General features: G+C 39.2%; 1 protein-coding gene across 15 annotated transcripts in view; it reads right to left on the reverse strand.

Annotated features, from left to right (window-relative positions):
* DMD (dystrophin) overlaps positions 1 to 16,130 on the reverse strand; it is a 2,157,177-nt gene that overhangs the window by 87,114 nt on the left and 2,053,933 nt on the right. For all 15 annotated transcript variants that reach the window (XM_077988314.1, XM_077988313.1, XM_028842274.2 and 12 more), the window contains 3 exons: positions 10,142 to 10,343; positions 7,238 to 7,323; positions 4,587 to 4,744 (listed from right to left, as the gene is read on the reverse strand). In XM_077988314.1, the coding sequence (XP_077844440.1) occupies positions 4,587 to 4,744; positions 7,238 to 7,323; positions 10,142 to 10,343 (446 nt within the window). The remainder of the gene's footprint in view (positions 1 to 4,586; positions 4,745 to 7,237; positions 7,324 to 10,141; positions 10,344 to 16,130) is intronic.

Here is a 16,130-nt window from a genome sequence, read left to right on the forward strand (position 1 = left end):
TCCCAGTAAATGTGTTGACTGCAATATGCTATTAATGTGGAAACATATCCTGTTGCCTCATTTAGTATCTACAAAGATACCACTGTCAAAGCCATAAATTTATAGTGAATATTCCTTTTTCATATCCATGGATGTGACTTCATTTCCTGGCTTAATGGATGATTCCTTGGAAGACCTATAGTGATTTTTAAATAAGCAGAATTTTTCACTTAGACCTGAGGGGTGATTTCCTTTTCTAAGTGGCTAGTGGGGGCGGGGGATATGAGAAAACCTTTAATAAATAATCCAGAGAGTGTGGCACAGAAAAACTTCTTGCCAATACTGGGCCCTTGTCTGAATCAGAAGATTCAGTACCTTTCTAACTGTACTAACTTGAAAAAAAGTAAGGTTTCCAGTTGGCGACAAGAAATCAAAGGAAATGAAATCTGAGATGCAAGGAATGCATTTGTAGGATAAACAAGTACTTTGTTACCGTTTACCTCAGGCTGGTAGAAATAGTGGCCTTTGAGCACAAGCTTGCTGAAGGAGCCAGCCCAGCCCTATTCTCAAGGTCCTAGGCTTCAAACAAAGGGCAGAGGACATTTTCACTCCTGTTATCTTTCCCTACAGCAAACACTGTATTTTTATGCACGTTGCACGATGAAAGGCAAGGTGACCGCCAGTGCACCTGGCCAAGGAAAAGCATGCCAGGGCCAGGACGTGGATTCCTAAGTATTTACAATGGATCCATTCGACCTGACTGCAAATTGCTACAAAGCTGAGAGGCTCCCCAAATCTAAGTAATGTAAGCCTCACCATTCATACAGAATTTACTAGCATCTGACTAGAAATACTCAATTTGCCAATACTTCAAACTCATTCTTCCTCCCCCTCAAGGTCCCCTGTCTTGTTATACCTTTTCTTATTCTATCCAGGACTCAGGAAAAGTAGCTGTTGTTTGGCCTCGGGAAGCTGGAGAGCAGAAGTATCAGAAACTACATATTTGGGAATGAGGTGATAAATGTGGCGGTGGGCATACTGGACTAGGAATCAAACTCTTCCACCAGCTGAGGGACTTTAAGGGCACAGATAAATTATTCATCCACTTAAACAATAATAAAAGCAAAATCTCCAAAGCCTGACTATTCTGTTCCCCTCAAGGACTTGGTGAGGATTAAATGAGAGAATTCATGTGAACAAAGTTTTGTTAGGAGCAATGGTAACAATATTATTTATAAGCATAATAGGTACAAGTGGTAAGGAGAAGCTGTTTCATGATAGTGAAAGCAAACTATGGGTGGTTATGAAACCAGATTAGGAAAGGTCTGAGAGTTAAATAGAGAAATTAGGATTTGTTCAGTAGACAACACAAGGATACTGATATTTTCAAGGATGGCATCATATGGTGAATGCTTTTCTCTAAAACCAGTAATGAGGGCAATAAGACCAATGAAAAGGACTGGAGTGTGGAGTGGAGGCTTGCTAGGAAGCCAGTGCAATGATGAGAAGGCCTGGAAACAATGTAAGGATGGCAATGGAAAGCAATCAAACAAAACATGTTTCTTTCCCTAAAAAAAGAGGCAGCACTTTACTAATTTTTTTTTCTAATTATAAATGTTCAAAGAAGAAAACTCAGAAAGTAAAAATAGTACAGAGAAAATCAAAAGCCACCTGTTACCACCATTCATATCTTGACTGATTTCCCCCCAGTCTCATAGAAAACATTTCAAGGTTGGATGCTGTGGCTCACACCTGTACTCCCAGCATTTTGGGAGGCTGAGGTGGGTGGACAGCTTGAGCACAAGATCTTGAGAGCAGCTTAGGCAACATGGCTAGAGACCCTGTCTACACACACACACACACAGACCAAAAAATTGCCAGGCGTGGTGGTCCATGCCTGTAGTCCCAGCTACTCAGGAGGCTTAGCTGGGAGGATCACTTGAGCCCAGTGGTCAAGGCTGCAATGAGCCATGATTGTGCCACTGCACTCCAGCCTGGGTGATGAAGTTAAACCCCTTCTCAAAACAAAACAAAACAAAACACATTTCACATTTCAAAGAGCTTGGAGACTGACTGGCCAACCAGGAGGCATTCAATAAATATGCAAGGATGGATTGAATTCAAAGCTTTGATACTGAGAATACAGAGTTGTTATTACAGAGACAGAAATGTAACCAAACCAGAGACATGGGCTTAGGGGAGTAGGAGGTTATCCAGCCCAAGGATGCAGAAGGCAGAAATGGAATAAGTTGGTCTCCTGATAAGGGGGGCAGCCCAGGCAAAGCAGAGCTTCTGTTTGGCCAGCCCTTATCCTGACAACCAAATTCAAGAGGGCCAGAGGCTGCAGTGAGGATGGTGGTGGCTTCCTGATGAGTCAGTACTCGGGGTGACAGAAAACAAAGGCTCCAGCGGGCCCGGAATAGAGCCTAGTTTACTTTGCAGCAGGGACCATCACTGAACCTTACCTTTAACCCAAGTCACAATACACACACATATGTTTATATATCCCTATATATGAACACGTGTGTGTGCTTCACTAGAACTGAAAAAGTAACTGAGACTTGACTAAAGGTGAAAAATGATTAGGACCTGTAATCCCAGCACTTTGGGAGGTGGATTGCTTGAGATCAGGAGTTCGAGCCCAGCCTGGCCAACATGGTAAAGCCCTGTTTCTATAAAAAATTAGCCAGGCATGGTGGCAGGTGCCCTGTAATCCCAGCTACTCAGGAGGCTGAGGCATGAGAATCGCTTGAACCAGGGAGGCAGAGGTTGCAGCGAGCCGAGATCACGCCATTGCACTCCAGCCTTGGTGACAGAGTGAGACTCTGTCTCAAAAAAAAAAAAAAAAAAAAAAAAAAAAAAAAAAAAAAAAACCAAAAGATTAGGAAATAACTCATGTTTATGGCAAGTTGTTTTATAATTGGATTTTAAAAAATCAAAATGAATCTAGATTGCTTGTGGCCATTAATATTCATTGTATGAAAGTTACTTGTGTCTACATTTTGATGATTGATTGGATTGATCATCTATCTGCATTTTGGAAGGTTTGGGTATGAGGAAGAAAAGATATTTATTTCTCCACATGTATTTTACATTTACAGCTATTTGCCATAATTGTGGCAAAATAATTCAAACAGTATATCCCACTTTACATACGTGAACTTATTATGTGTGCATCCGGTAAATGTGTCCAACTAACTATTAAATAAATACTCAAACTGCTTTAAACACCTAAATATTCACAGTGTTTTGCCCAGGAAGCCTTCTATAGTTTCATCCTAGTCTGTGGTCAAAGACTTCAGATACAACCCAGTTAGCTCTACAGCTAGTTCTATTTTGTAAATCTCAGCCATTGTTAATAGAATTAGAATGGATCGAGAAACCCTACATAAGAAAAACAGCTCTTAGCACTTGAAAAAATAAATAAATAAATAAGAACACCGTGAATAATGTGATACTGAAAGTATCTTACTCCTTCAATACTGATAGCATTACAATTAGAACAACTTTTGAAGAAAGGACACAAAAAAGGTTTGTATTCTTTTGTCTGGCAATCACACGCCTGAGAATTAATCCTATAAAGAAAGCTTCAAAGATAAAAGCTAAATGATAAGGATGTTCATTGTAGCACTATTTACCTAATAAAAATTAGAGGCCAGGTGTGGTGGCTCACGCCTACAATCCGAGCACTTTGGGAGGCCGAGGCAGGTGGATCACCTGAGGTCAGGAGTTTGAGACCAGCCTGGCCAACCTGGTGAAACCCCGTCTCTACTAAAAATACAAAAATTAGCCGGGCGTGGTGGTGGGCACCTGCAATCCCAGCTACTCAGGAGGCTGAGGCAGGAGAATCACTTGAACCCGGGAGGTGGAGGTTGCAGCGAGCAGAGATCGCACCACTGCACTCCAGCCTGTGTGACACAGCGAGACTCCATCTCAAAAAAGAAAAAAAAAAAAAAAACAGAGAAAAAAAAATTAGAGCAATGTGAATGTCTATCAGTGGAGTGCTCAGGCATTTGGGAAGAAGAGGGTGTTTCTGGGGCACTGACTATGACAGAGAAAAAGCAATGGGACAGGATAGGAAATAGAATGGACAAGAGTGTGTTCAGTTAGTGATGGACATTAGCAGAGTACACACTTCTAGACTTTGGAATAATAGGGGAATGTCAAAGCTACAAAGGACATTTTTTTAAAAAGGATAGCTGTGCTAACAATTTACCAACATCCATTGAAAGGAGGCTATAATGACAGAATTAGAGAAAGGACTCAGAGACTAAGAGACTCGTCTACAAAGGCCATTTTCTTATATACATAGGATTTCTGTGGCTAGAGACTTATTTCCTCCCTTGCTGAACTTCTTCCCTTCCAGCACCTCAGTAACTGTGGGGTCCCTGCTGCAGATGGAGATTTCTTTTCCTTCCTCAGCACTGTCTTCTTTCCCAAAACCTAGAGTTCCAGAAGCTGCTTACTATAGAGGTTCCAAATATCCCAAATCCCACACCTACTGCCTACTGAAGAGCTAATATGAGAAACTGAAGCTCTGTGGGTTTTTTAATTAATTTCTAAAATATGAACGAATACATATGTTACCTAGAAGGTGAAAAACTTACAAATTGGAAGCAGCTCCGGACACTTGGCTCAATGTTACTGCCCCCAAAGGATGCAACTTCACCCAATTGTCTTGGAATTTGGATAGAATCATGCAGCAGGAGACCCAGCCTGCGCTGGTCACAAAATCCTGTTGAACTTGACACTTGCTTGAAAAGGTCTACAAAGGAAGAAGAAAATTGCAACAGTCAAAACACAGCACCCATGGATGCCAGCAGAAACTGAAGTCCAACTCAATTCCAGTAGCAATTCTCAAGAGTAGCCAATATTTCCACAGAGTGGGGTTACTTCTAATTTGTGCTAATCTGGACATTTATTATTTTTATGAATCAAGTTAATGATCACTGTATATATATGAAGTGTGATAACTTTTACATAAACTATGTCACTGCAAGAAGCACAAGCTTACATGTACCCTTGACACTTAAATTTCTTCTAAGCCAGAACACAATCCTTGGGAATTACTATATATAGGATGTAACTACATCAAAAAATAAGTGTTTTAGCATTAAGAGACATATAACTGGCCCAAAACACCACCCTCTTTGGATACCAGAGATTCAAAAATGTACCACAATTGGGACTTCTTTATGGAGTCATAAGATCACTGAGCTTCCAGTCCATCATGTGTGTGTTCCCACAGGATACTGTGCATAGTTTGTTGTTGTTGTTGTTGTTGATGTTTGCGATGGAGTCTTGCTGTGTCACCCAGGCTGGAGTGCAGTGGCGCAATCTCTGCTCACCGCAACCTCTGCCTCCTGGGTTCAAGCCATTCTCCTGCCTCAGCCTCCTGAGTAGCTGGGATTACAGGCACATGCCATCACGCCCAGCTAATTTTTGTATTTTTAGTAGAGACGGGGTTTCACCATGTTGGCCAGGCCGGGGTTTCACCATGATGGCCAGGCTGGTCTTGAACTCCTGACCTCAAGTGATTCACCTACCTCGGCCTCCCTAAGTGCTGGAATTACAGGCGTGAGCTACTGCGCCTGGCTGCATATTTCTAATTAATAGCTCATATCACGTTATGCTGACATTGATTTAATATGTGTCTATCGTTTTTGGCAGGAGAATTATATCCCCTTGAGGGAAGGAACCATATCTTGGTCAGTTGTGTGCCAGAAGTATCTAGAGTAGACTAGCAGTACCCGGTGGAGAGTAGGTGCCCAATATATGTAACAGAATGAATGAACATACCGAATGCTTGCAATGTTATGTTTTGTTCTCAGATATAAAAATTTAATCATACCTTATATTCACCTAGAAGTTGCCCCTTCAAAAAAAGTAAATCCAAGAAAGCTTTCTGTACCCATAAGCACACTTTAAACTCTAGGAAATTAAATGCTTTAACAAGATACCTAAGATGACATTAAAAATTGAGATTGTACGAACAGCTTTTTATCTTCTCTCCGATACACATACCTAGATGTTTATGTTCAAAGTTATGAGTTATTTTCAAACATCTCATTTTGAATTTAATATTTTTGTTTCACCAACCTAAAACCATGTTCCTTCTTAGTAGTTATTTGAAACACCAGCTCAAAGCTTCCTCAATTATTCACTTTAATATTATATTTACAATGTGCTGTTACTATACCATATATACAGTAGATTAAAACCTAATCTATAATAAGTAACTACAATGTTTAAAGGAGAAAAGCACACAGATATCCCATCTTATCCAAAATACATTTTAGCATGGTTAATAAAAGCTGTTCAGTTATTTTTCTTTGGTTCTCAGGATGAGAAAACTCAAGCGGATACTACATAAAAGTGAGAGTCAAAATGGTTTGTGTATTTTGTGGCTTACTCCTGAAGGAGAAATGATCAGGAGGACACAGAGTGGCTTTTATCTCCTGCCTGTCCTGAAGCTCAGCACATCTCCTCACATGTGTGGCTAGGCCTTAGGGGAAGAGAGAAAAGACCAGCTAGGCCGGGTTTGTTTAATATTCCTACTGGAAAGATTGTTTATAAGTATTTCAAGGCGAAAACCAAGTGCAGCCTTTCACAATAGGAATGGATGGTCACTTGGTCATCTGAACCATCACTCCTCTAGCATTTGCTTTTAATTTGGTTTTAAAATTTTTAAGCAGAAGAACCCAATGCGTAATCAAAAGGAAATTCTGTAGGGTGGTACGTATCTACCCTTTAAGAAACAGCAAGCTATCTGTCTCCCAAATAATAAAATGTTAGTCATGTCACGGAATTGAATGTATCAGTACAACTTGCAGTAAGATGATTATAAAATAAACAATGTTTCTTGAACATGAATGTCACATAGTATTCTTTAAATAAGAATCCAAAGACTAGACAAGTGCAGGGATTAAATCTTCACACTTATTTTTCCGACTTATAGAAAGAGGTTAGAAAATCAGACTTTATCCCCTAGGAACATGTGTTTTATTCAGACACAGTCAGTGTAATGTAAAATAATACTTGGACTGGAAACGCTAATCCTCATTCTCTATTTAAATGCCTGCAATTTAATGTTTGACAAGGAATGGCACAAACCAAATTTTATGACACTCTAAAAGCAGTTCTACATCTTACATGAGGAACCTGCTGTCAAATAAGAACAGTCTGTCACGTCCCATCTAGAACTAGGGTAATTAGCCAACATTAATAAAAGAATACAGCGTTAGTATACACGACTTACATCTGTACTTGTCTTCCAAATGTGCTTTACACAGGGAAATGATGCCAGTTTTAAAAGACAGGACACGGATCCTCCCTGTTCGTCCCCTATTATGAAGAATCAAACCAGAAAACAATTACTGACACTTTCCTAGAGGGTAAACACTTCCACTTAAGCATAAAGCCTTGAAAAGGAAAAATAAAAGAGTAAAGTGGTGTGAACTCTATTGACCGCTGTTTTATTAAGATTGTTTTGAACTTTTCCAAATTTATTATCTCTTTGACTGATGACCTACAATACAATGGAAATTCAACCAACTTGACCACTGAATGTTTACCAAGTTTCAATTCCTAAAAACTCGTATTTGAACTGCAAAAGTTCTACATAAATTAAGAAAAAAAATTCTATTCACCTATGGAAGGCCACCTTGGTTTAAGTTGGTAAGCAGAAGAATTACTACTCTTCACCAATCTACTTTGGTTATTAAAGCAAATTACCCACTTTGGTCACTGAAGCCAAAAAAATTACCGGCAACTAACTGCTCTGCCCTCTTAAATGCTTAGATCTTCATCAGACTGCCCCTTACTGAAAGAAAATTAATCACTTCAGGCCACATAACACATAATATAAAATATAAATGCTTATCTCTATGAGAAAAATATGATACTCTATTAAACAGCATTCAAATACATGATCTAAAAAATAAATTTATAAATAACCTGTTGCTATATCAATGTTTTAATATAGATTGCTTTTATTTCACTTTGCATATAGAAAACTGAAATAAAGCATTCCACATAACAAATTTATTAATAAGCTAATTTTATCCATGGGGAAAAAAAGGAAAAATAAGAATGAAAAGTTTTCCATTTTGTAGAAAATGTCTTTCAAGACATGGAATCAATGTAAATGCCCATCAATTACAAATTAGATAAAGAAAATATGGTACATATACATCATGGAATACTATGCAGCTATAAAAAAGAATGAGATCATGTCTTTTGAACATGGATTAACTGGAGGCTATTATCCTTAGCAAACTAATGCAAAAACAAAAGAGTAAACACTGCATGTTCTCACTTATAAGTGGAAGCTTAATGATGAGAACTCACGAACACAAAGAAGGGAACAACAGACACTGGGGTCTTGAGGGTGGAGGGTGGGAGGAGGGAGAGGAGCAGAAAAGACAACTATTGGGTACTGCGGTTAACCCGTTTATGCTGGAGGTTGCAAATTATTTTTTGTGAAAATCAGACCTTGACAATGACCTTGAGCAGTAGGATATGAATAATTCCCACAAAAGCTTAGTGTTCCAGTAATAGAACACTAGGCATAAATAGGTTAATACCTGAGTGATGAAATAATCTGTACAACAAACCCCCGTGACACGAGTTTACCTATGTAACAGACCTTCACATGTACCCCAAAACCTAAAATTAAAGTTAAAAAATGTCTTTCAATAGTTTTTTGGCTTCTTATTTTATTACGGAAAGCTACTGGCCCTTAGACATCAGTAAAAAGAAAAAGGAGAAAACATTTTCGAATAATTTGCTCATTAGCACTTCAAAATCACAAATGATAGTTCCAACTGCGGTTATTTTCGGTGAACAATATGCTCAACTTTCAACTATTAAAATTTATTAAATCCCTCAGTCAAAAAGAAATCCTGGGCACTAATGGACTAACAAAATTCCTATCATTGGAAAATTTTCTTATCTTTTTTCCTCTTAAGAAAAGGTTGTTCAAAATTTAACAAATCCACTTTATACAGCAACTTCAAGGAGTTAAAATTGTCACCAAATAATTTTCAGGCAGGTAGAATGGAGTTATATATTCAGAATGCATTCACATGTCATCTGCAAAGAAAACAGTGCCAAAATATATTTGAGGAGAAACCCGAATACAAACTCTTATCAAAACTAATGTAAATGTAGTTCACAATTGAAATCCGACATGTTCAAGGACTTGGTAGATAACTAAGATGAATGTAATAGTCAGGTGGTCCTGAAATTTTAAAAAGCAATACCTTATCAAAATAAGAAAGAAAAAAAGCTATAAATTTTAGTTAAAAAGGTGGTAGAAGTCTACAACAAAGGTAAAAGGCAAAATAGTTGTTATGCAACTCTTTTCAGAAAACCTTCCCAGATTTCCAAATGGGAATATGTTCTTGATTGGTGAAATGAGGTATGTAATAATTTTGAGGTCTGAGAAGAATTTAGGCAACATTAAAACCAATTCCTTCTGCTCCCTTCTTCAATTGTCTTCATTAAGCTCAAGAAAAAAAAAAAATCAGAACTGGGGATATCTCCCATGTGCAATCCAAAATAAACAAATAATTGTTCTCTAAGAGAGAGTGATGAATGGAGACGCCAAACTGAAACTTCATAAAATCTTATTAAAAAACAAAATAAAACCAAAAATGTTCTCAGTTTGAGGAGTTAAGTTTGCTGTATTAAGGGCTTGTTTTCATTTTGTTTGGCCTATCAATTCATAATCTTCTGCAAGTCTCCTAAGTATCAGCTAAGACAATTCTGATCTGGAGACAGGTGTGCCAGTATCTCCAGGAGCACAGCCATGGCCGCCAGTGAGAGGAAGCCACCCCTGAAGTGCATGGAAGAATTCCAAAATCCATGGGCGAGAAAGGGAAAGAACTAAGGGCTATATGTTGACTTATTCCACTATTTGAAGAATGAGTATTTCAGGGTTTTGTTTGTTTTAGAATCTGAGAGCAATCTACGTTCTGGCTCTTAACTCCTAGTTTATTAAAATATTTTTCAAGTCATAAATGCAAAAATGATTTATCACAGGAACAGCATTAGGTCCACAGCTTCTGAGGCCCTGTTGTAATGCTAATTACACTGTCACCATTCTGTAAGCTAAGCCTCCTATGACAGAGCCCGGGAAACAAAAACTAGCCATACGTACGTATCATAAACATTCAGCAGCCAGTTCAGACACATATCCACGCAGAGAGGGACGTTGACCAAATTGTTGTGCTCTTGCTCCAGACGGTCATAAATAGTGGTCAAACAATTAATAATCTGCAGGATATCCATGGGCTGGTCATTTTGCTTGAGGTTGTGCTGGTCCAAGGCATCACATGCAGCTGACAGGCTCAAGAGATCCACTGCAAAAACAAATAAAATCACAAATGATTCAGAGAGTATAACCTTCCTTTCGGTGTCCTTTTTCCTTTGAGAATCCTAGCTAGGACCCTCTCATACCCTTTAATAAACACCAAACTTGAACCACACTCTCTTTTGAAAGGTGTTTTATTTTTATCCCTCGACTCTAAGTTGATGAGTTTCATCAGTATTCAGGATCTGAAGTTGTTCTTAAATCTCACTGGCATTGGGTGCAGGTACGGGCAAAGACATAATTCCCATGCTTGGATTACTGGGGAATATCTGAGAGTTAAGGGGGCCTATCCTGTTCTACATAAACAGAGTCAATTTTCACCTGAATAAGAAAAAAAAATGTTTTAGCAGAAATGTTTGAAGAGATCCAATAATACTTTCTTGTATTGGTATTAGAGAAAATCTGTTAGATTAATCTGTATGGCTAAGGTTGTGTAAACTCTATTTCTAGCTATGCATTTAGCTAGAATTAAGCACTTTTCTCCTTGAAATATCAGTCACCTCAGCATCTCTCTGCTACCCTAATATTAGGTGAAAAAAATACTCTCCACTAAAATTTTCTATAGGCAAACTAAAGTAATTGTATAATCTATCCAGTTTTCAGACCTGAGGCTCACTTATTTCTCCTTTCACCTTCAAATTGTATTTTATAATATGCTTTCCAAGCCCTCTAAGAACTTTATAAGACTGAGGGAGGAAAATTCCCTTGATCTGAGGAGGTATTTAATCTTATGCCAGGGACAAAAATTTAACGAAAGTGAAACTTCAACCTTGTCCAACATCAGCAAATCACAAGCTTTATTCCCAAGTGTCATGAAAAGATTCATTTCTCTAAAGCCAATTTATTAGCCAAACTAGAAACACAACAACATTGCTTTTATACCACCTTATACACCTAAGCTCTGGTTGAAATTCTCAGTCCTTTGAGACTAGGAATCCATGCTAATTAAGTAAATCTCTCATGCATCTAGGGGGAAGGGGCAATTCAATTATAAATGTAGTTCACATAAATACAGGTAAATCCCACTCAGTAAACAGCTTTCCCAGTAATAAAGAAATGCAAACTTAAGGCTTTAGTGTATTTTACAAGTTATTCGTGGCCAGTTCTAATTAAATATTAAGAAAGAAACAAAAATAGTGGTTAATACCTATGTAGGTTTGTGCAAAAATACTTTTGCACCTATATCGCACACATTTTTCTCTTTTAAAAAAAAGGAAAACAGAAAATCCTGGAGTTTCCCCAGAAGCATGAAGCAGACATGGCGGTGGAAGCAGGAGTCTGCACTCCTCCCTTGGAAGGGAAGGCCCCTCTGTTTTTGCTCTGAAATACTCTAAAGATCGAGAAATGACCCTTTTCATGGAAGCTGAGACTTTGTTTAAAGTGGGAGGAAGGAAGATAACTTGGGAGACTGACCTGAGGAGTCAAGTGAGAAAAACAATAAAGAATTTTAAAAAGCAATGCAAGGAGGCAGGAGGGCGGGAGGACGTGAGGAGGGAATGGCTGAAAGCAGACTGCATGGGAGGCTGGAGAGAGGTTCAGAGACAAAAGACTCAAACTTTTATTCGCTCTTCTGTGTGCCTGTTTTCCTCAGAGGGCGTATACTCAAGTGCACGTAGTAGGAACACTTAGAAACACAGTATACCCGCTCCATTACTGGAAGAGAGGAATGGATTTCTTCCAAACACCAATATTCCCAACATGTTTCCTTCTATACTGAAGGAAGCTATGGGTGGTTGGAAGTTTTTCGATTATTTTCTTTTTTGTTACTCTGCTTTAGTCATCATTAAGTATTTTGCCTCTGATCCAGGCATTTAAGAAGTAACTAGTGAGAATTTTTAGAATCGCTTTTGTATTAAGAGTCTTATTTATCCGTGTGATGGAAACGAACAAAGAGAAAAACTGCATGAATTTCATTTTATTGGGCCTGCTCTTATCTCTGTACAGGTGAATGGGTAACACACAGAAGAGCAATTGTTGAGTATAAATAGCTCCAGAGGGGAGCAAAGCAATTGCTCTGAAATTACAGGAGCAGAAGATGACACAGTTAGGAGAGAAATAATGTGCAGTGTGCTCTGCTAAAACTGGATGTGGTTAAACACAAGAACAATCCATCATAGAAGACTGAAGAGCACATTTCCCTAAACAAACATGTCAAACAGAATTCAACTTTCATGGAATTATTTTGAAAAGAATTCTATTTAGGTATACACAATCCATGCTATGGACCTGAAAAGGAAGTGAGAATATCAATAGGGACAATTTAATTGCCATGCATATGCTTTTCCAAATGAACAGCTTAGAGAACGCACCTAGACTTTTTGATGAAACATTAAATGTAATGATTAGCTGTTTTTAGGACCCTCAATAAACAACCAGCAGATACAGTTGTGTGAAACCATTTTTTTCCTTAAGCCAGGAATTTCCATTAAATATTATATGTGTGTGTGTGTGTGTGTATTCACTAGTAGATATACCTTCAAAGCTTTATAAAAACCCAAGTATTCTAATACATCCTCACTTTCTAAATTATGTTTACAGTAGAGGATGCTATAGGCTTTGAAGCCATTGAAGAATAGGGACCATGTGGTGGTACCCTACGCATGAGGGCTATGGGGGTGAGAGAGGGTGGGGACAGGATAAAAATTGCTGACTCTCCAGGATCCTCTTTGCTGTGCAGAAAAAGCAGACAGTGGTGGTTGGGGGGTGGCGAGCAGGCAGGACTTCAGCCCAGGGATCCCACTAATGGTTCCTGAGGCTCTGGTTGTGCCTGATCATCTTCTCAACCTTCTAGCTTCAAAAGCTAATTCTTTTCCTTTCTATGTATGCCACAGTAGCTAACTCTTGCTATTCCTTTCTATGTAAGACAGATTTTTTTTTTTTTGTCTTTTACGGAGTGATAGACTCTTAGAGCCAGAAGGTTGCTTTAAAATCATTTTACAGTTGAGACAACTGAGACTAGAGATATGGAGACTCGCTCTGGGTGTTATGGCAGGTTATCTAGGTTTTCTGATTTCTCATGGAGGTACATATTGTAAGAGGGAAAAGTGGGTGGCAGAAGATGTCCTTACTGACTTTACAGAAAAGGAAAACCATTCTGCATTCCATGCTAATGACAACAGTAGGATAAAACAGAAGCACCAAAAAGTTGGTTAGTGGGAAAAAAAAATGTCTCATGGTGCCTATATAACCCCCAAGTTCATCCTGTAGGTCAACCTGGATATTCTATGTTGATGTATAAATAATTCTGTGATCTAATTAGCACAGAAACAGAAAGAGGCGAGTAATGGTGGAAGAACTGCTGCATGTTTGCTGATTTTTCTTGCCCAGGCATGCCATTCTACAGGCAACTTGCACTTATGGCTGAAGGACCTCCCAAGCAAATCTTTGCACTTCAAGAAAGTCAATGCACTTTGATGTAGTTGTCTGTGCAGTAAGGGTTAATTCCAGAGAGGCTGGAGTTGGCATGAGAGGCCTTGCTAAAATATCTACACAGTGCAGAGCCCTGGTCAAAGCACTTTCTTTTCAAAATGACTTACTGTGTTGAAGTGTAGCCCCGGGTTGCAGGTTATCACCATTGTTTATTGCTAACAATAACACTGACCATTTTTACCTGGGCACAGTGAGACCAATGGAAGCCAGTGAGTTTGAGGCTGGTTACATAGGAACAGTACGCCTAGGTTACTGGCAGGACATAAGAAAGCCTGGCTGAAACTCCAATTTGTGCCCCCTGGTTTCCAAGGTGTTTTGTGCTCACATCAGTAGCTCTTGTTCCAAGAGAGAAAATGCATCTTGGTGTGGCTTTGTAGACAGAGGGCAATTATAGCTTGTACCTGTCCTCTCTGGACCCTATGCTGTGAGGCAGCCTGTGGCTGTGACACTTATTCTGGTTTTAATGTTGTAGGTATATTGCATCCTTTTTCTGCAAAGAACTCTAGATTCGTAAGCACTGTCATTTGGGTCCTGTGACTCCTCTTTAGCAATTGAACCCTGTCTAACTGCCACTGTCAGGGCAGTGAGTGTCAGAAGCAAGATTGTTTAAGACACCTCCAACTCATTCTTAGCTAAAAGTATTACTAAGGCATTATTTAGAAAGAAAAAAAAAGATGATTATGATAAAAGGGATGAAAAAGAACCTTTGAAGTTGCTCAACAAGCTACCCTTGGTTGGAAGTAACACAGGCTTTGAAATTGGTTACTGATGATATAACTTTCTAGGGGAATCTGGAAGTGAGAGAACTTGAACCTAAGAACTTGAACAAAATGGATTAGGAGGCAATTGCAAACTGATGGCAAGACTGCTAAAAAGAATCCAATTCCTTGGTTGGGTTAGCAAAAGCTAATGTAAGTTCAGAATTTCTTTCCATTGGGCTTCACCCTCTCTGGCCTGCAGGTGGAGTCCCAACCATAAAACCAAAGCAACTATCAGTTTTGATAAATGGGCTACACCTGTGAGGCCAATGACAATTAAAAAGATAATTCAAATTGGGCACTTACAGGTACTCCCTATGTCACTACAGTTTTCTTTTTTGATGCCAGACCTAGTAGTCCCTGAACTGAGGCTACAATTAAGAGTTTCAAAGACTGGTAATATTCCAAAATAAGATACTATGGCTATTAGTTGGTACTTAAGCACAAGAATTCCACAAGGATCAATGGAATGGATTGCTCCTTCCCTGTCCCTTGCCTAATTGAAGCTGTCACACAAATGTTTTGTCACCTAGTGGACAGGCTAGCACCATTTCTTTATATGGAGTTATAATCCCCATCATAAGTTGAAAATATCTTAAGTCACAAATGCATTTAATACACCTAACCAACTGAAACTCATGGCTTAAGCCTAGCCTACCTTCAATGTGCTCCCAACACTTACATCAGCCTACAGTTGGGCAAAATGATCTAGCAACACAGTACACAGTAAAGTGTCAGTTGTTTAGCCTCATGATCTTGTGGCTGACTGGGAGCTGAGGTTCAGTGCTGCTGCCCAGCAAGGGGAGAGAGTATCATACCGCATATTACTAGCCTGGGAAAAGATCAAAATTCAAATCTAGAAGTACGGTTTCTATTGAATATATGTCACTTTGCATCACTGTGAAATAAAAAAATTGTTAAGTTGAAACTTCACAAGTTGGGGACTGTTGCATTGTGTGTCTGTGTGTAGCTGGGGAAGAGGTTTGGCTTAAAATTAATGATAAAAGGAAAAAGGTGAGATTGTTGCAAAGGGAAGGAAACCACCAAAGATACTTTTTTCTTTCTTTCTTTTTTTTTTTTTTTGTTTGAGACAGAGTCTTGCTCTGTCACCCAGGCTGGAGTGTAGTGGCGCAATCTTGGCTCACTGCAAGCTCTGCCTCCCGGGTTCATGCCATTCTCCTGCCTCAGACTCCCAAGTAGCTGGGACTACAGGCGCCTGCCACCACGCCCAGCTAATTTTTTGTATTTTTAGTAGAGATGGGGTTTCACCGTGGTAGCCAGGATAGTCTCGATCTCCTGACCTCGTGATCCGCCTGCCTCGGCCTCCCAAAGTGCTGGGATTACAGGTGTGAGCCACTAAGCCTGGCCGATACTTTTTTTTTTTTTTTTTTAAGGGAAAACCTAACAATGTTGCTGCCTAGGAAGAGGTTTAAAATAAGAGAATAATATGCTCCCTTAGTTTAGACTCAGATGCCTTTTGGGGTGGAGGACTCTGTTAAAACCTCCTCCTCCTTGAAAGAGCCAAGATGTGAGTGGGAGAGTCAGCCAACCTACCCAACACACTGGATGATGAGATGGGAGTTCTAACT

The sequence above is a fragment of the Macaca mulatta genome, chromosome X (genome assembly GCF_049350105.2).
Source record: "Macaca mulatta isolate MMU2019108-1 chromosome X, T2T-MMU8v2.0, whole genome shotgun sequence".
Taxonomy (NCBI): Eukaryota; Metazoa; Chordata; class Mammalia; order Primates; family Cercopithecidae; genus Macaca; species Macaca mulatta.